At 38.4% G+C, this 20,085-nt stretch overlaps 2 protein-coding genes across 3 annotated transcripts; one reads left to right on the top strand and one right to left on the bottom strand.

The window, feature by feature from the left end:
* Positions 1–3,633: 3,633 nt before the first annotated feature.
* Positions 3,634–4,675, top strand: LOC122289237 (scarecrow-like protein 4). The gene is made up of 2 exons (XM_043096215.1): positions 3,634–3,759; positions 3,899–4,675. Exons 1-2 carry the CDS (start codon positions 3,634–3,636, stop codon positions 4,673–4,675), a joined length of 903 nt encoding a protein of 300 aa, XP_042952149.1.
* Positions 4,676–11,512: 6,837 nt separating this feature from the next.
* On the bottom strand, positions 11,513–15,917 carry LOC122288935 (probable LRR receptor-like serine/threonine-protein kinase At1g74360). Of its 2 annotated transcripts, none has more exons than XM_043095768.1 (3): positions 15,439–15,917; positions 15,060–15,341; positions 11,513–14,822 (listed from the first exon to the last, which is right to left on the bottom strand). In XM_043095768.1, the coding sequence occupies exons 2-3, from the start codon at positions 15,121–15,123 to the stop codon at positions 11,593–11,595; spliced, it is 3,294 nt and encodes a 1,097-aa protein (XP_042951702.1). In that variant the 5' UTR covers positions 15,124–15,341; positions 15,439–15,917; the 3' UTR covers positions 11,513–11,592. The 2 variants fall into 2 exon arrangements, with proteins under 2 accessions (XP_042951702.1, XP_042951703.1); XM_043095769.1 differs by having other exon boundaries at positions 15,476–15,917.
* Positions 15,918–20,085: the final 4,168 nt, after the last annotated feature.

Raw genomic sequence — 20,085 nt, 5'->3', positions numbered from 1 at the left:
ACATCTGGTACATAAATTCTGTTCTTCTTAAACAGGATGCCATGTTTAAGGCTAAAGGAAGAATGTTGAGGATGTCCCCCCTTCAAACCATCAAGTACTTGCTGCACCACTTCATCAGAGTCATAACCATTTTTTAATTCCTACATCCAAGAAGGGTTAGGAAATGATATTACAGATAATGATAAAGTGTCTTCAGCACTTCCTTTTCTTGACAAGGCATCAACAACCTTGTTTTCCACTCCCCTCTTGTATTCAATTTTAAAATCATATCCCATTAGCTTTGATATCCATTTCTGCTGTGCAGGAGTGCCCACCTTTTGCTCAAGCAAGAACTTTAGACTATGATGATCAGTACGAACCACAAACGAGCCTCCACAAGCAGATAACGTCTCCATTTTTTTACTGCAATCACTAAGGCTAAAAGTTCTTTTTCGTAAGTAGATAGCAGAAGATGTCTACCCTTCAAAGCCTGACTTAAAAAAGCCAAAGGTTTCTGTTTTTGCATCAACACAGCCCCAACTCCATTACCACATGCATCACATTCTATTATAAATGGCTGAGTGAAATCCGGTAGACTCAATATAGGAGGACTTGTAACAGCCAACTTCAACTCTGCAAATGCCTCAATAGCCTTCTCAGACCAATTAAAATTGTCTTTTTTCAATAGTTCAGTCAATGGAAATGCTATTTGGCCATAATTCTTTATAAACTTCCTGTAGGACCCAGTCAACCCCAAAAAACCCCTCAAGGATTTCACATTTTTTGGAACAGGCCATTTGATCATGGATTATAATTTCTTAGGGTCAGCTTTCACTCCCTCTTCAGAAATTACATGACCTAAATACTCTATCTCAGAAGAAACAAACTTGCATTTACTTTTCTTTACATATAGTTGATGATTCTCCAATGTTTGCAACACAGTTTTAAGATGCTGCAAATGAGAAACAGGATCCTTGCTATACACCAGTATATCATAAAAAAAAAAAAAAACAATAACAAAGTGTCTCAAGAAAGGCCTAAAAACATCATTCATAAGACCTTGAAAGGTGGAAGGTGCATTAGCGAGTCCAAATGGCATCACAAGGAACTCATAATGACCTTCATGAGTTCTAAAAGCAGTTTTCTCAATATCCTCTTCCCTCATTCGAATCTGATGAATACCCACTCCTCAAATCCAATTTAGAGAAAATTGTTGTACCAGAGAGTTCATCCAACAGCTCATCTACCACTGGAATTGGATATTTGTCTTTAACTGTAGCTTGGTTAAGGAGCCTGTAATCCATACACATTCTCCAATTACCATCAGCTTTCCTCACCAAAATTACAGGTGAAGAAAATGGGGATTGGCTAGGTCTTATAACTCCTGACAGCATTAACTCTGAAACAATCTTCTCTATTTTAGTTTTCTGATAAAAGGGGTACCTATATGGTTTAACACTTATAGGTACTGATCCTTCTTTTAATTGGATTCTATGATCCTGACTTCTTCTAGGTGGCAACCCTTTAGGCTCTTCAAACACTCCTCCAAATTGAGATAACAACTCAGAAATTTCAGAACTCACTTTCTGTTCTTTCTCAGGATTAACAGAAATCATTTGTAAAAATACCCCTTTTGTCTCCATAGCAGAAAGCTTACATACTTCCTTGTCATCAATCACAGAAGTATTGTTAAAGGGTAAACCCTTAAGACAAGTGACTACCCCTTTATAGGTAAATTCCATCTTCATCTCAACATAGTCCCAAAGGACTGGTCCCAATGATAGGAGCCATTGCACCCCCAAAACAATATCACATCCTCCTTAAAAAAGAGTGAAAAAGTCCAGATTGAAGTATGTACCTTGTATTTGCACCTCCACTTCAGTACACTTCCCATCACTCAACAACACATCTCCATTTGCCACCTTAACTGGTACTGATTGAGACTGTTGTATTCTTAAACCACACTTGGAAATCACTGCAGTATCCACAAAGTTATGGGTACTGCTAGTGTCAATTAAAATGACCACCCATTTCTTTCGAATTTTCCCCACAACTCTCATAGTTTGAGGACTTGTTGCTCCTCCCAATGCATGAAAAAAAAATGGAAGCAATTTGTGGCTCATCTTCCTTTTCATCTTCTACTAACTCAAGTTGCTGATCTTCTTCTGGGCTTGCATCATCATCAAGACTAGTAGGCCAATCCATACTTTCCAGCAAATAAAGCTTTGGCTTATCACACTTTATGACCAAATATGTATTTCTCATCACAGAAATAGCATAAGCCTTTCTTCCTTCGTTCTTGCATCTGTGATTCAGTCATCTTTTGTACTGGAATCTTGGACAAGGGTTGAAACTTAAGAGCACCCAAGATTGATCCAGATTGAGCATGCTTGTAGGCGTTACTTCCACTGGATTGTAGAAAATCCAGATTGCTATTTCTCCACTGTCTCCTAGTGCTCCACACATATTGTTCTTGAATCTTTTCCAACCCAAAGGCATCATTAAGGTTGGTAGGATTCAACATCCTCACTGGCAACCTTATCTCATCACGCAAGACACTCAAGAAACAACTGAGTTTATTTCTTTATGAAATTCCACGAATTTTGTTAGACAAAACTTCAAATTCTGCTTTGTAACTAGTGACTGTTCCCCCTTGCTTAAGCCTTGTAAGAGATTCCATAGGATCATCAAATGGAGTTGACCCAAATCGAGTATGAAGTGACTTAATAAATTCTTCCCGACTACAAAACCCCCAGCTTCACTAGCATTTTGAAACCACACCAATGCTTCATCATCCATATGGAAAGAAGCAAAAAATATCCTTTGACTAGGAGGAACTTGATGATACAAAAAATACTGGTTGGTTCTATAAATCCACGCAGATGGGTTCTTGCCATTGAATCTTGGAAACTCCAGCTTAAGTCCCTTAGTAAGGCTTTTGTCAAAATTGTCCCTTTGATTCTCCCGATGATTCACCTCACCCATTCCCTCATGCAGCTCTGGCCCCTCAATACCAGGTGCTGTATTGATTGAAATTCTTGAAATCTGCTGAAACAGATCATTAAACTTCTTTTCTTGGTTCTCTCTATCCATTCGTGCAGATTCTTGTTGTCGTACCAACACTGCAATAGTATCTTCCAATTGTTTCTACTAACGATCTTGCTGCTATCTCAAATGGTTTAAAGATTCCACCACTTGAGCATAGGACCGAGTTCCTTCTGCCATGGCTTGAGATACCAAAATGTTATGGACCCAATGTGACTGCTTTGAGATAGTCAATCTCCAGAAAATGATGAAGAAGGGAAGAGAAGAATGAAGAAGAGAAACTAAATTTGTATTAACTTTCTTGATTCCTTCTTCTGTTATTTTCCTTCCTTTTATAGAAATTCATCACGTCTTTCCCTAACGGCCTACGTACAATTATAGTAGAACTATAAAACGCTGCGTATCAAATGACAAAACTATTACAATTGTAATACAAAAACGACGTCGCTCTATTAAACTAAACGACACCACTTCACATTCACTACATGCTCTTCAAAACGCAGCACTTCATTAAGTAACAGTTTTAACTGTCACTTCCCTTCCTCACTCGTGCTGCTACAACAATCCCAACATCTACCCTTCATTCTTTACAACTCCTTTGCTATTTCTATGAATTCAACCCGTGACAACAAATTGGGAAAAAGTTCAATATATAGTAGGGGTGTGCATTTGGATCCATATCCGGATTTTCAAATCCGAGCTGTTATCACCCGGATTGAATCCGGACTAAATCGGGTAGATAATCGGAGTCTATCCAGATATCCAGTTGTAACCGAATATTTGGATTTTTTTTTTTTTTTTGGCCATCAATCCCCTCTCCCGGAATCAATGGTAAAATACTCACCAAAGTTCAAACCCTTCTCCTCAACCCCAGGTCCCCTTGTGGACACCACCTCCATCACCACCACCACTGTCATCTCCACCAGCGATAATTAAGGACGCTAAGCACCCGAACACTTCACTGCAGAGCCCACACAGGAACGAAGTCAGTTGTGTCTCATCTAGCCACTCATCGGAAGTCGAGTCTGCACGGCCTCTTCTCAAAAAGCTTCTAGACTATGCTAGACTAGCCGGTTCGGAACCTGGTCGTGCTGTGAAATCACTTATTGGGCTCGAAAAATTAGTGCCCGAGCATGGAGATCCAACCAAGTGGGTAGCCTATCACTTCTATCAGGCGCTATGTGGCAGGTTGTCTGTTCAAACTGAGAAAAGCTTGACTGTCACTGAAGAAGAGAGCGCGTCAGAGGATTTCACACTGACTTACAAATCTCTTAACGATGCATGCCCATACTCGAAGCTTGCACATTTAACAGCAAACCAAGCAATCCTTGAAGCTACAGACGGGGGAATCAAGATTCACATAGTAGATTTTAGCATTGTTCAAGGGGTTCAATGGGCAGCGCTTCTACAAGCTCTGGCTAGTCGTTCCACCGGAAAGCCCACTACGATTCTCATCTCAGGCATACCCGCCCCGGCTCTAGGTAAATCTCTGGCTGCTTCTGAGTCGAGCCAGATGAGTTCTTGGCACTTGCCAGTAAACTTCATGCTTCAGCTATACAATTTGTTAGACAAAACTCCCGTTGCCATCGAAATTGCTCTCCGGCTGGCCAAATCACTGAGTCAAAAAATTGTTACTTTGGGGGAATACTGAATACGAAGTTAGTTTAAACAGTGTCGGCAAAAAAATAAATAAATGAGCAAGTGCATGTATAACCTAGTTACAGATTACCAGGTTATAAAACCAGATCCGTAACCGGATCTGAGTTTATAACAATTGCCTGGATTTACCCGGATCTGGATTTCTGGACCAGACCGAAAAAAAAAATCGGTTTGGATGCATACTCCTAATATATAGTCAAAAAAAGACATGGACGACTTTTATATGTGCGTTGGATATGAGATGAACTAGGATCCTATCCATTGGAAAATGTGTTGTTAGGAATAAAAGGAAGAGATAAAGAAAATGAAAGTTAACTGGCTAAAGTGACATAGGGAAGCAGAACTCAACTATTTTAAAGAATGAAAGAGATGACATCTTCTTCAATGGCCCTTACCTTATTTTTTTTATTGCATTGAGAGACATGGGAAGTAACGAGAAACTATAAAATTATCAAATATGGTGAATTTCATCTCTAAATAATCCCTATTCATAGCCTTTTACGTGAACCATATAAATCTATGTCTCTTTTTTTATTTACATTTTATAGTATTTATTTACTATTTATTCTATAGAAGAATATTCGAGCATCGTATAACACCCTATCCAGGGCTGTTCATCCAACCTGACCCAAAAGCAACTAATTTCGAGCTGCCCGAAAAAGTGGCATTCCGAAACATGATTTCCAAACCCGAAAAAACTAATAGTTTACCCGAACCGTCGTTAAATGAATAAGTTTATGGCATGACTGACACAAGAAATCGAAACAAAAATAAGTTTCTGGCATGACTGAAACAAGAAACCCAAACAAAAATGCAGTATATGAGCAAACACAAGCAAAGAAAGCTGGAAGTAGCCTGGAACCCAAAAAAGAGGCTGAAATTCTCTGGGGTTGAAATTCTTGCCGGCAGCCCATTTCTGGTAATCGACAGAGGGTTTCTCAAGAGTGTCGTACCAAAACCTCCTCCCAAACAAACAACACACAAATTTGCATTTTTAGCCAAGCATTTAGCATTAAAAATCGAAAAACTATAATACCCAAAATTCAACAACCAGTTCAAATCAACCATAACTTTTGTCAGAGAGAGAGATTGAGAGAACAAATGAGCTGCGAGCTGGAGCCTGTGAGACAAAGAAATCCTTGCTTAAGGCAAGCGAGCTGCGAGGGAGAAGCGAGCTGGAGTAGTGGAACTATTCAACAAAGAAATCCTCCTTAGGGCTGCGACTGCAAGGGACTAATGGAGCTGAGAGGGAGAGCAATGGAATTCGTAAACGGTAAGCATAGACTCACAATGATTTGTTTTCAGATTTCAGAGTCAGAGCCATGGCATTCGATTTCGAGGGAGAGGAGAGTTTCTATGGAAGGAAGTACATAAAATGAAGCTGTTTCAAAAGGGGACAGGACTGGCTTTCGGTTATCGCGTAATCCACCGATCCTAACCGTAGTATTTCGAAAATAAAACGGAATTCTTCCGGTTCCGATTATTTCATTCCGGTTCGGGTAATTCGGATCGGAAGTTTCAGAAATAATGGGTCAGTTTGGGTTTGCGGGTAAATTGTGCAATCCTAATCCTATCCACCATTGTGGACCATTCCACCATATTGTTGGACTCCAGCCAGACTAGACAATTGCATTGACCATTCGTATTTTGTTTTCATTGGTGGCACATTGGTCAAAGGAAAGAAATCGATGTTTCCGGCAAGAGCTTTTGGGGTCCTTCATTTTCCTTATTTATCGTCCAAGACAAGGTAGGGGCACTGCTTTCCTTTTCCTTTTCCTTTTCCTCTTCCGCTCTCTCTCTCTGCTGCTGATCGAGCATGAATATCTAATGACATTCATTTGTTTAGCCTCAAATCCGGCTTGCTACCTTTTACGATAAACAAGGAAAAGGAAAATGAAGGAGCCCAAATTAAAACCGTTGAGGAAAACAATAAAATATTTATATATACATGTAAGTCCAAATTGAGCAACTTTGTACACGTGTAACCCATCAAATGTTGTCCTTCATTTGCTTCCAGAAGAGTAAGAACTTTCATCAACAACCCATGACGCTCTCACACTGATCAAGTGTAGTAATAAGATTGTCGACAAGAAAAATCGAAGTCAAAAGTAAGGACTACTCCGAGCTGATATTGCATACGTAATTAATCAATATTCGTTGGTGAGATTCCTGGTTCTTGTTGGGGTGTTGTTATCAGCTCTCCTACCACCATAAAAACAAATAAACAGCTCACAGCTCACTAATTATAATCTTTTTCTTCAATTAAATTAAGAGGATTTAGACTAAACGAAACATCCTTGCATAAGAGTCAAAAACTTGATAATATATACATAAAATTTGTAGCTAGTGTTCTATATTCCATAGCTAGTGTTCTACTTAGAGGTTATATTAGAATACATTTCAGCACACACGTGTAAACACATGATATAGATTAGCAAGATTGGTTCTTGAAAGATTAATTAGTGTTTTTTTTTTTTTTGTAAACTCTGGAGCTCTATAAATAGCAGAGCTCATCTTTCCTCTCTAAGTAGATTGAATTAATAACGTTTTATCAAATATACAGAGTTTTCCTCTTCTCCAGATTAGGTATCAGTTTAGGTCTTTCCTTCAAAAATGGCATTTCCTTCATCATCCTCCACTGTCGACGACTCAGCCAATTCATTTTTTCTACAGAATGGAGATTCCCCTGGCATAGTTCTTGTAACTTACATCCTCAAGGGAGACAACCACTACACATGGTGATGCTTGTGCAACTAGCGTTGGGTGCCAAAAAAAAAAAAAAAAAGCTCAGATTCAAGAATGGTACAATTCTGAAACCAGTTGATGAATCACATTCTTCTTATGCCACTTGGTACGATGCAATAGCATGATCATTTCTTGGATAATCAATTCTATTTCCAAAGAAATTGCTAGAGTATCATTGGTTTGAAGACTGCGAGAGAGATATCGCAAAGATTTGCAAGATTCTTTTTCACAGCAATGGTCCTATAATTCTTCAATTGGAGAAGGATCTTTTGTCTTTTTCTCAAGGAAGTTCACTTGTTAGTAATTACTACATTGAGTTCAAAGGTATATGGGATGAGCTACGTGCTTGACAAATTTCCTTAAGAGTGTTTACAACAGAGGCACATTATACAATTCCTCATGGGACTTAATGAAAATTTTTCTCAAGTAAGAGGACAAAATTCTTCTTATTGATCCTTTACCCCCAACTGTAAAATTTTACTCTTTGGTTGTTCAAGATGAAAAACAAAGAGGAGTTGGTGCCTCAATGGTAGTACCTAGTGTTAAAACAACAGCCCTTCTCAATATAACAACCAAAAAAAAAAAAAAACAAATGCTCCAAGGGAAGAATCTCCAAGATTTGTCAATTCTACGCAACAACAATACAAAAAAAGATCGTCCAGTATGTTCTCATTGTGGACTCAATAACCATACAGTTGAGAAATGTTATATTATCAAATATACAGAGTTTGACTCTTCTGCAACTGTAACACATTATTCTAAAATTGCTCAAATATATTTCCTTCTCAAATAGAACAAAAAAAGAAAAAAAACTTCCTTTCTCAATCTAGTCATTCCTTGTTAAATAGTGTCACTATAAGTCAGGAAAAATAATGGATGCAACCACCTGGTGCAACCGATGTGTCCATGTCATTTAATAAAATGGTGTGTTTTCACCCATTTCATTTTCCTCTTCCTCTCCTTCTCCATTTCATTACACCTCTCTTCCTCGAAATTTCATTTTCCTCCTCCCTCCCTCCCTCCATCTCCATCTTCGTCAGACCTCTCCCTCTCTCTCCCTCTCCATTTTGTTTTCTTCTCCCTCTTCCTCTCCATATCCTCTTGAGAAGCTCCCTTCATCTTCTCCACGAACCCAGTGAAAAGCTGCCTTCATCTACCCAGTGAAAAGGCCCCTTTGTCTACCCATGAACCCATTGAAATCCCAATATCCTAGCAGTGGCGCCCTCATCTCTCCCACCACCACCACCATTAAACTTGAAACACTGATTAAATCTTACCAAACCACTCTTTTCTTCATCTTCAATCCCTTCTCTTGCACTAAAATCCCATCCTGACCCCTACTTCTAGCTAAGAAAGACCACCTCTCCCTATAGGCCCTCAATATGAACTTGTTGTGATGCAAAGAAGCAATCTTTGCTCTCAATAAGGAGCAACAATTAATGGGTTTCTTGTATGTGCTAAAATTTTGTAAGGTTTCCAACCTAAAGGCAGAGATATTAATGGAGATTTGCAATAGTGTCGTCATCACAAATATGCTAGTTTATAGCAATGGTTTTGGATAGTTTACTAGGGATATTTCATGATGGCTTAGTAAAATAGAATAGTTTTGTCTGGTCAACCTTTGGTTAGTCTCTCACTCTCTTTGGACATACCCATTAGTTTTTCACAAGGGAGAAAAAGAGAAGGAACTTAAGGAACCAACACTACTTTTTGCTAGATGTAACCGACCCACGGTGATGACCATAGACGATGACCACAGACACAGATGGGGGTTGTCTTCAATCTTCTGTTAGCTCTGGTTTACTTTGGTTCAATGAAGCTCCATGTCCATTTACTCTATTTTTTTTTTTTTTTGAATATATTGGTTGTTAGCCGATTACTCGACGGTTCCTTGCTAATAGTCTAGCCATATCAACTTCCAACTCAGCCACAAAATCATCAACCTCCAAATTAGCTACACATGAAGATACAAAGCCATCCCAGCAAAAGAAATCTTTTGGAAACATTTGATTGTATTGTTGGAATATTTGTTTGTAATTCTGTTTGTATTGAGGCACTCCTTTTGGTTATGACAAATTCATATAGCTAGCACTAGGCAATTGGCACACCATTTGCTTGTAAGAAAGCCAGAATGTTCTTGGCATATCACTCTCTATAAATAGAACACTGTACAAACATTCGAATACAAGTAGAAAGAAATATTTTCAAACTCTGCTGTCTACATGGTATTAGATAGTTAGACATTAACAATGCCTTTCTGCATGGGGACCTCCAAGAATAAGTTTTCATGACTCAGCCAATTGGATTCATCAATCTAGATTACCCTACTCATGTTTGTCGCTTGAATAAGGCCATTTATGGCCTCAAGCAAGCGCCGAGAGCTTGGTTCTCAAAATTGAGTACACGGCTCATTGAACTTGGTTTCACACAATCCCTCCTTGATCCCTTCTCTTTTCTTGTATAAACATTCTTCTGTTACCCTATTTTTTCTAATCTACGTTGATGATATTATTCTTACTGGGTCCTATCCGAATGCCATTTCCTTAGTCCTTCATTCTCTAAATTCATCATTTCTTGTGAATGATTTAGGGCCATTACAATTTTTTCTTGGTCTTGAAATTGATAATTTCTCCAATGGGCTTCACTTATCCCAGACCAAGTACATCTATGATCTCTTCAAGAGAACCAATATGGACCTAGCCAAACTCATAACATCCCCCCATGGCCTCCTTTGCCCATCTCTCCCTCACCGATGGACCTGCCTCAATGATCCTACTCTATACCGTAGCACTGTTGGTAGTCTCCAATATCTGTCCCTCACCCGCCCTAATGTTGCCTTTGCTGTGAGCAAAATTTGCAATCCATGCATGCTCCCAAACTCCCTCACTGGCAAGCTGTGAAGAGGATACTCAGGTACCTCAAGCACACAGCTCACTATGGCCTTCACATTCGGCCATCTTCATCTTACACTCTACGGGGGTTTTTGTGTTTTTCTTGGATTTAATCTAATTGTTGGGATTCCAAGAAGCAACACACAGTTGCACAGTCCAGTACAGAAGCCGAGTACAAGGCTCTTGCAAATACTGCTGCAGAATTACTTTGGCTTCAGTCACTACTCAAGGAACTCAATGTCTTTCTTCCCAAACCTCCTACTCTATGGTGTGACAATCTGGGAGCCCCCATATCTCTCAGCAAATCCAGTTCTTCATTCACATACAAAGCATATGGAAATTGACTTAGATTTTGTACGTGATAGAGTTGCATCCAAGACCTTGAATGTTGTTTTCATCTCCTCTTGTGATCAAGTAGCTGATGTGTTTACCAAGTCACTGCTATCTTCTCGGCTCCTTACACTCAAATCGAGTCTCACCATGATTCCCTTGCTGGACTCGCGGGAGGGTGCTAACAGTCAAACCATATCAGCTTCCAACTCAAGACACAAAATCATCAAGCTCCAAGTTAGCTACACATGAGGATACAAAGCCATCTCAGTAAAGGAAATCTCCTGAAAACATTTGATTGTATTGTTAGAATATTTGTCTGTAATTATGTTTGTACTGAAGCACTCCTTTCGGTTATAATAAATTCATATAGCTAGCACTAGGCCATTGGGACACCACGTGCTTGTAAGAAAGCCAGAATGCTCTTGCCATATCGCTCTCTATAAATAGACCCCTGTACAAACATTAAAATATAACAAGAAATATTTTATTTTCAAACTCTGCTTTTTACATTCCCCACCGCCGGTTGTACCTAGAAGAACTAATAAGTCAGACTCCATAAATATGACTGAATTAAAATTGCTTAATTATCTTTCCCTCTCAGTCTAATCATTGTTCCATTAACAAAGACTACAATGCTCGAATATAATAGTCCCAGTGTCAAACGATGTAAAATTTGTGCTCTTTGTATTCTTTATCACATATTTATTTTTTAAAGCTATGAATGTATATCACAACCAATAGAACCATCTTTTCTGGGTCATAGGACTAACTATTGTCGAACGCATCAGGAAAAAAAGGCATAGACAGCCATAAAAAATATGAACGACCAATTCTGCTTACAAAAAAGAAATGCAGGAGCGTAAAAAAAGATGTGTATGATATGTATATAAACTTTGCAGCATCCAGTACTCATAGAAAGTTTCTCAAAACCAAGATTTAATCACAACGAGGGAGGATAGGAGACATAATTGAACAACCCTCTTTGGCTAGATATCTTAATCAACATGGCTATCACCTCCTTCATGTTTGGTCTAGCTTGTGGTGACTCTGCCGTGCATTTCACACCAATCTGAAGTAGCTCGCACATCTCCTCTGCCCCCTCAGCCAGCCCAGACCCCATAAGCACAACTGGAATGACTAATCTACTCAATCCATGCTGCCCAACCCCCATTACCCTTCTCGCCCATTCCACCAAACTCTCTTGCCCTCCATCCAATGCTCGCCTCCCAGTTGCCAGCTCCATTGCCAATACACCAAAGCTGTACACATCGCCTTTGGTAGTGGCATGCCATATTTGCCCGTATTCTGGTGCAATGTAACCGATAGTCCCCGCCACCACCGTGCTCACATGGCTGTCCCCAGCATCGACAACTCTAGCAAGACCAAAGTCTGTAACTCTCGCCTTTCCATCCTTGTCCAGCAGGACATTGCTGGCCTTGACATCCCGGTGCACAATGGCAGGAAAGCAGTCGTGGTGTAAGAATACTAGTGCACTAGCTACATCAATGGCCACCTCAAGTCGTCGCCTCCATGTTAGCCTGGTTCGATCTGAGACAAGATCTTCCAAGCTTCCCCCCTCCATGTACTCGTAAACCAGGATTTTTTCTGAGCCATTCAAGCACCAACCATAAAGGGTCACGAGGTTTGGATGAGGCCAGCCGAAGCCATTTCCACTCAGAACCTCCATTTCTGCTCTGAATTCCCTTTCACCTTCTATTCCTTCTCTTTGAAGCTGTTTTACTGCCACTTCTCTCCCATCAGGCAATGATCCTCGATACACTGTGCCAAATCCTCCCTTTCCAATAATCCTTTCCTCCGAGAAGTTACTCGTAGCTTTCAGAATGTCTGCATGTGTGAAAGCTGTTTTGTCTAGCCGAATAACCTTGATTGTGTCTGACAACCATGGCGAAGAACCGCTAGAACTTGATGCAAAATCATGCCGGTATTTTGCTTCCTCTAGAAGATATCCGGGTGACTCTGATGGGCTTTTTATCAATGACCAAACTATGAGTGACAATACCCCAAATATTAAGACCGCTAATGTCAGAGCCATGAACACTAAGTTTGCAGCAAGCTTTATAGGCCTTTTAGGCTTCCCATCCTTAGGCGACTTACCTTCAGAGTTTTTAATGAAGTTCGGAAGGCCTAAGAAAGGGTTACCGAAATAGGAATCCTCAAAAGTTGTTAATTGCCCCGTGGTTGGGATTGCACCGGAGATAAATGGGTTGTATGAGATATTGAACTTGCTGAGTTCAGTTAAGTTGCTCAAGCTCACAGGGAACGTACCAGAGAAATTATTGAAAGACAAATCCAGATCTTGTAGGCATGTAATGCCACCAATTTCCACTGGGATTTCACCCGAAAACTTGTTCCTGGTGACATTTAGTACTACAAGAGGCATTTTTCCAATCTGGAAAGGGAGTTTCCCACTGAATTCATTGTTACCAAGATGCAACAAACTGAAATTCTGCATCTTGCCAATATCTGGGGGGACTTCACCCGAAAGCATATTCCCACTTAGTTGAACATAACCAGAGATTTGAAATCTCCGGACTGATGAACCGGCTACACATATTGGGAAAAGGCCACTTCCTTCAAGTAACTTTTCCCATATGATTCTGCAACTCTTTTTTGTAAGGATGGTATACACAAAACTGAAAGGAGGGTAGTCTGCAGGAATCCACCTTTTCATTGCCGAACACTCCCCTGAGCTAGCACTAATCCTATTAGTTTCCCGTTTATTAGATTCAAAAATAGGCGTGGCATTTCGACCAATATTCGCCAATTCAGGTGGGATTTTTCCGGAAAGCTGGTTGTTGGCAAGGTTTAACCACAACAAACTTGTGCAATTTCCCAGCTCCGGTGGAATTCCACCCGTTAGTGAATTGTTTGCCAGCATCAACCACAAGAGTGTGCTCAATTTTCCCAGGGTGGGAGGTATTGATCCAGTTAGCCTGTTAAAAGAGAGGTCGAGGGCTTGCAGGCGGCTCAAATTTCCAAATTGTGGTGGTATAGTCCCCGAAAATTGATTGTAAGCAAGGATCAAGAAGTTCAAACTTGGCATTTCTGAGATTTCAACTGGTAGGGAACTTGAAAAATTGTTGTAGCTCAGGTCTAATCTTGAAATATGAGGTAGCTTTAAGATTCCAGACGAATATATTCCATCAGTATATGCATTCCCGTGCAACACAAGAGATGTAATCTGTTTGAATTTGCCAAAAATCTCTTGTATAACTCCCCCAAAATTGTTTCTGCTCAAATCTAAGAAGGTCAAGTTATTCAAGTTCAACAGCGAATCAGGGATACTATTCGAAAACTTGTTACTCCCCAAGCACAAAGCTTCAAGACTCGAAATCGATCCTATCTCAGCCGGTATTTTCCCTGTAAAATTATTCACCGACAGATTCAAGATAACAATATTTCGACACTTTGATATTTCCCTTGGAACATCGCCAACAAAACCATTCTCAGATAGGTCTAAAACGTGCAAGCTGCAGACATCAGTGAACATGGACGACGAAAGTGAAACTGTGAAAGAGTTTTCGGCCACAGAAAACTCTAGCAACCTTGCAAAGCCAACCCACAACTCCCCACTTATCCTGTTTGCGCTCAAATCCAAGTGCTTCAGCATCGAGCACGCATCAAAGCTACCATTGATGCTACCAGTGAAATTATTCGACGATATGTTCATCGCAATCAAATTGTCACAAATTACTGGGATGACCAACCGTACCTCCCCAAAAAATCTGTTGACAGACAAATCAAGCTTCTCCAGTTTGCTCAATCCGGTCAAGTTCAGCTCTCCTTCAAAGATGTTATGAGAGAGATTGAGATGCACTAGCTTCTGGCAGCGGCTCAAGTCCTCAGTGATCATTCCACCTAGAGTGTTTCTTGAAAGATCAAGGTAGGAGAGTTCGGTTAGCAATGAGAAGTTTCTGAATATCTCGCCCGAGATGTGGCTGTCGGACAGGTTGATGCCAATAACTCTTGCAGTTGTGCCGTTAATGGGACTGCATATTATTCCCGGCCAATCACACGGGTTATTTGAGTTGTGTCTGCTCCACTCCGAGTATTGCCCTCGGTTAACGAGATTGTTTTCTTGGAGAAATGATTTCAAATTCAGTAAGACATCTTTGTCTGTTTCCAGAGAATCTCCAGCAACCAGCACACCTGCAAATCAAGTCGTTTGGGTTTGAACATATTTGAAAGTCAAGGTTGGTGGTACTGATGTTTTAATTGGATTCCACGAATATGAGCAGATGAAATTTCATGTAAAGGTGAATTCAAGTTAAAGAATTTATAGAAAACCAATTCATGCATAATCTGACAACAGAGAAATGATTTTTCTAACAGAGGAGATGAGAAGGAACCCACAATTAAAAAAAAAAAAAAAATTGGGATAAGTACCTGGGATCAAGATTAAGAAAATTGCTAATGCAAAGGACCGTGGATTGGTTTCCTCGTCTGACATGTTAGTTCTAATTTCTCTTCTTCTTCCTCCTCCTCTTCTTCCTCTTCGTCTTCTTCCTCTTTTTCTTCTTCCTCGTCTTCTTCTTCTTCTTCTTCTTCTTTTGTGAAATTTATAGTTAATGATCAGCTGTTAGAGTCCCATGACAAGTAGAGAATTTGATTCATTGATTCATAACATGCGAATCTGGAACATATCGGAATGTCGTTCAAGGGCAGCGCCTGCATATGGACAGAACCAAACTTGTAGCAGATGTTGTTTAGTTAGAAACTGTAACATTGATTTCTTCTGCAGAAGGAAATGAAAACGGGAAACTACAAGCAAGAGATGAGTGAGCCGCCCATTTTGACCGTACGCTAGTTTCCGTTTTTTGTTCTGGCCGGCCGATACTTTCACGTTGATCTTTGATTGTAGAAATGATTTCTCACTGTTTGTGCTTTGAATTCCAACAAAAGTAGGCTCGGACAAAAATAGGAAGAATGTTTCGTTAATATTTTAGTCGCTTCATCTGTTCTTAATCCAAGGAAGAATACTAGAAAAGAAGAGTATAATGCAAAGGTTTAGAAAGTAAAGTTGGTCAAAGGAAAAAGATGTTTCCGGCAAGAGATTTTGTGCTCCTTCCTTTTCCTTCGTTTATCGTCCAAGACAAGGTAGCAACACTGATTTGAGGCTAAACAAATGTCATTATATGTGCATACAAAACACATACAGAGAGAGAGAGAGAGATTTGTTTAGCCTGAAACCAGTCTCTACGATAAATAAGGAAAATGGAAGCAGCCCAAAAGCTGTCTAGAAAAACAATAAAATATTTGTATATACATGTAAGTCGAAATTGGGCAATTATGTACACGTGTAACCCATCAAATGTTGTTCTTCATTTGCTTCCAGAAGAGTTAGGAATTTCATCACCAACCCATCAGGCTCTCACACTCAAGTGTAGTAGTCAGATCGTTAACAACAAAAATCAAAGTCAAAAGTAAGGACTACTCCCAGCTGATAAATTACATTGGTGAGATTTCTAGTTGTTGTTGGGGTGTTGCTATCAGTTCTCCTACCACCATAAAAATAAATAAATAAATACCCCACTAATAAGAACTTTTTTTTCCAAATTAGACTAAACGAAACTTCCTACCTACAACTCTATTATACATTTGGATAGCAACACTAATAGTACTGATCCTCTGGATCTACTTCTAATAGGCAATTATATATCCTGATCCAATAGATCAAACATATTACCTTCTCAATCTAGTCATTGTTTGTTATAGAATTGCGATTGGCCTCAAGGTAGACCGAGCTTTAGAGATCCTTTGTAAGTTTCAGATGGGGTAATCATAAGATTGAGAGATAAGAAGAGTAAGAAAGTAATGCGAGGATTAGTGTAATCTACTTGAGAAATGTATAGCAAAAGCCCAACATTCAAGATGGGCTTGAAAGAAGGAAATTCAATTCTCATCTACGTGATACAAGCATAGGAAGAGTGTAACATAAATTATGGCTTATTATTATGTTTATATGATTGAAGGCCTTGGACTTATTTATTTTATTAAAAATGCTTATTTTATTAGTTTAGAATAATTGGATTTATTATGAGAAGGACTTAAAGGCGTGTTAGAAAAGTAATTATTTTGTTAAACTAGGGTTTCAAGAGGATTACTGTAGCCAGGTACTGTAGCCGTGGCACTATTCACTCAGGAGCATTTTTGGAAGATGGGGGTTTAATCTTACCTAGAGTTTTGTGAGGTTTTAGTTTAAATACTTTTTATTGCCTCATTTTGAAATATATGAAAGTTTATGAAATTGATAAATTTTATTTATTGTGAGTTGAGTTTATCTTCTTTAGTTCTTGATTGAACGTTTAAACTTATCAAAAATAAATCACGACTTTTGTGGCATTCCTCATTTGTAATCTGGGTTTTTGAGATATGTTCTTCAACGGGTCTAGATTTTAATATAATCTAGGTTCTTGAAATGAATTCCTCAATGGGTCTAGATTCTTCCATCCATTAACTTGATTTTGACTTTTTTGGGTGAGTTTTCAAATTGATTGTGGGTTCAAGGGATTTTAATCCTTCGTGTTCATATCATTTGGTATTCAAAGCAAGTTTCCAATCAGGTCTAATTCTATCTTTCAATTTCTGCATCTTTAAATTTAATTCTATAGCTTAATTGTTCTAGGGTTGAAAAAAAAAAAAGGCTGCTGAATTCCTTTGCTGGGGTTTCCAAATTTCTTTGATTAGAATTGCGTTGTTCTTTGATTAGGGTTGCCTTCTTCTTTGATTAGGGTTGCCGAAATTACTCTATCTTAGGGTTCTTGTTTTTATTGGAGTGTCATTTCAGATTTGTTGAGTTTCACAATTTGTGTATTTGAATTCGATTGTTGGATTTTCACAATTGAATCAATTGTTTGTGATTGAATTAGTGAGGAAAAAAGAAAGAAAAGAAAAGTAAAGAAAAGAAAGAAAAAGGAAGGAAAAGAGAATAAAAGAAAGGAAAAAAAAAAAAAAAAAAGGAAGAAGAAGAAGGAGAAAGGAAAGAAAATTTCAAAAAAAAAAAAAAATTGATTGAGCCTTATCATCAAAGGGGCTAAATAGTTAGTATCTTGTCTTGTGATTACTCTTTCCCTCGTATCTTTTTTAGTCTCGTGTTATTTTATTCCTCCCTTGTTTCTTGCTCTTGTTTATTGGACCTAATTACTAGTTGGAACAAAACAAGGTTATATTATCTTGATTGTGAGTTCAATTAGTTCTTAAAGAACTTGGGTATGAAAACTCTTGAGGTAAAAGGTAAGAGAGTGTGAGATTATTATCAGGAAAAAACCAATTAAGAGTGAAACATGAGTGGAGTGCCATTATTCGAGTGTAAACACGTAAGGGAGTGTGTGAGATCTTTTTCCGCTAACATTCTTTTTGTACAGCGCATACAATATCTCATAAAAGTGACTCATCACCAAAAAGGGTGGCAGATAACTCGTTTGTATTGTAGGCCATGCAATAACATATTGAGCGGTTGAACATGGTGTTAGGGGAAGTGAGGGATAGAATAGATCATCGATCGAAATACAGTGAGTAGAAATATACAAAGTAGGAGATATAGGAGGAGACGTGAACGTGAATATGAGAATAAAGTGCATGGTGAGTCTCTTATTGCCAGACATGCTCTCAATATAAAAATTAAAATAAATGATATGGAGCAGTAGAGAGAGAATATTTTTCATACTAGATGTCACATCAATAACAAGGTATGTAGTATGATCATTGATGGGGGGAGTTGTGCTAATGTAGCTGGCACTACTTTAGTTGAGAATTTGAATTTACCTACCTTGAAATACCCTAGACCATACAAGTTGCAGTGGTTGAATGATTGTGGGGAGGTTAGGGTAAATAAGCAAGTATTTGTTTCTTTTTTAATTAGGAAGTACAAGGATGAGTTGTTTTGTGACGTAGTGCCTATGCATGCTAGCCATATTTTGTTGGGGAGACCATGACAGTGTGATAAGAGAGTGATATATGATGGATTTAGAAACATGTACAGTTTTGAAAAGGATGGAAAAACAATCAAACTTGCTCCTTTAACTCCATGTACATTTTTGAGGACCAACTGAATTTAAAAATTAAGGTTGATAAAAAAAAAAAAAAAAAAAAAAAAAAGAGAGTGAAAGTGATATTGATCAAAAAAGAAAGAAAGAAATTGAAATTGATAAAAAAAGAAAAGAAAAGAAAGAAAGAGTGAAAGTGAGGTTGATCAAAAAAGAAAGAGAGAAACTGAATTTGATGAAAAGAGAGAGCAAAAGTGAGGTTGTGTGAAAAAGAAACAGTGAGAGTGAGATTGAGAAAGAAAGAAATAGTGAGACCGAAAATGAGAGAGAAAACAAATGAAAGAAAAAAGAAATGAGAGTGAGGCTGAAACCTCAAGAAAAAAGAAAGTGAAAAGAAAGAGGAGAGTTAAAAGAAAAGCGATAGTGGAGAAAGTGAGAGAAAAATAAAGAGAGAAGTGAGTTTTTATATTAAGGCAAATTTTAATACTAACGAACTTAACAAATATTTGCATAGTGTTGTTATCTCCTTGTTACAAGGATATGAGGTCGTGTTGCCTAACGATATTTTTAGTGAATTGTTACTTATTAGATGAATAAAACAATAAATTGATTTTGTGACAACATTGGAGAATTGGCAACATTACCTTTGGCCAAATGAATTTGTCCTACGTACCAAATATAAGTCCTTGATACACTTGAAAGGTCAATGTAAGTTGAATAGAATGCATGCCAAGTGGGAGGAAGGTATTGAGACTTTTCCTCATGTAATCAAGTACACACAAGGTAAAGAAAAATTTGTACTTGATGCATTAGCAAGAAGGTATTACCTATCTTTATTTTAGATGCAAAGTTATTGAGATTTAAATTTGTATTTAATGCATTAGCAAGAAGGTATGACCTATCTTTGCTAGTGTGTATGGAGTACATGAGAAAACATCGCTTGGTAAATACTGTAGATTAAATTAATATTTGCTTAGAGAGGATAGACTTTGTGAGCTTACTAGTCTTATGCGTGAGTTGCTTGTGCATAGATGTAGTTTGTTGGGACATTTTGGTGTAAAGAATATTTTTGTTATATTGCATGAACACTTTTGGAAGTATGGTTTTCCATTAATTAAGATCGCATATAATTGAAGTGGTCATTTTGGTGAAAATGAAGACTTTAGATGTGTTTTATGAACGTTTGTGGGAGTATTATTTACCATTCTTTGACTTATTGTATGAACATTTCTTTTGACCTAATATCGAAAGAGACGTCAATTGTATTGGTGGTATGTGCATTACATGTAGAAAGGTCAAATCTTATGTTTTGCCACATGGGTTGTATACACCCTTATCCATTTCTAGTGAGGTATTGATAGACATATCTATGAATTTTGTTTTGGGGCTGCCTAGGACAAAAAGAGGTAGAGATTCTATTTTTTGGG

Source organism: Carya illinoinensis, chromosome 12 (genome assembly GCF_018687715.1).
Source record: "Carya illinoinensis cultivar Pawnee chromosome 12, C.illinoinensisPawnee_v1, whole genome shotgun sequence".
Classification (NCBI taxonomy): Eukaryota; Viridiplantae; Streptophyta; class Magnoliopsida; order Fagales; family Juglandaceae; genus Carya; species Carya illinoinensis.
This window is presented reverse-complemented; position numbering and strand designations above follow the sequence as displayed.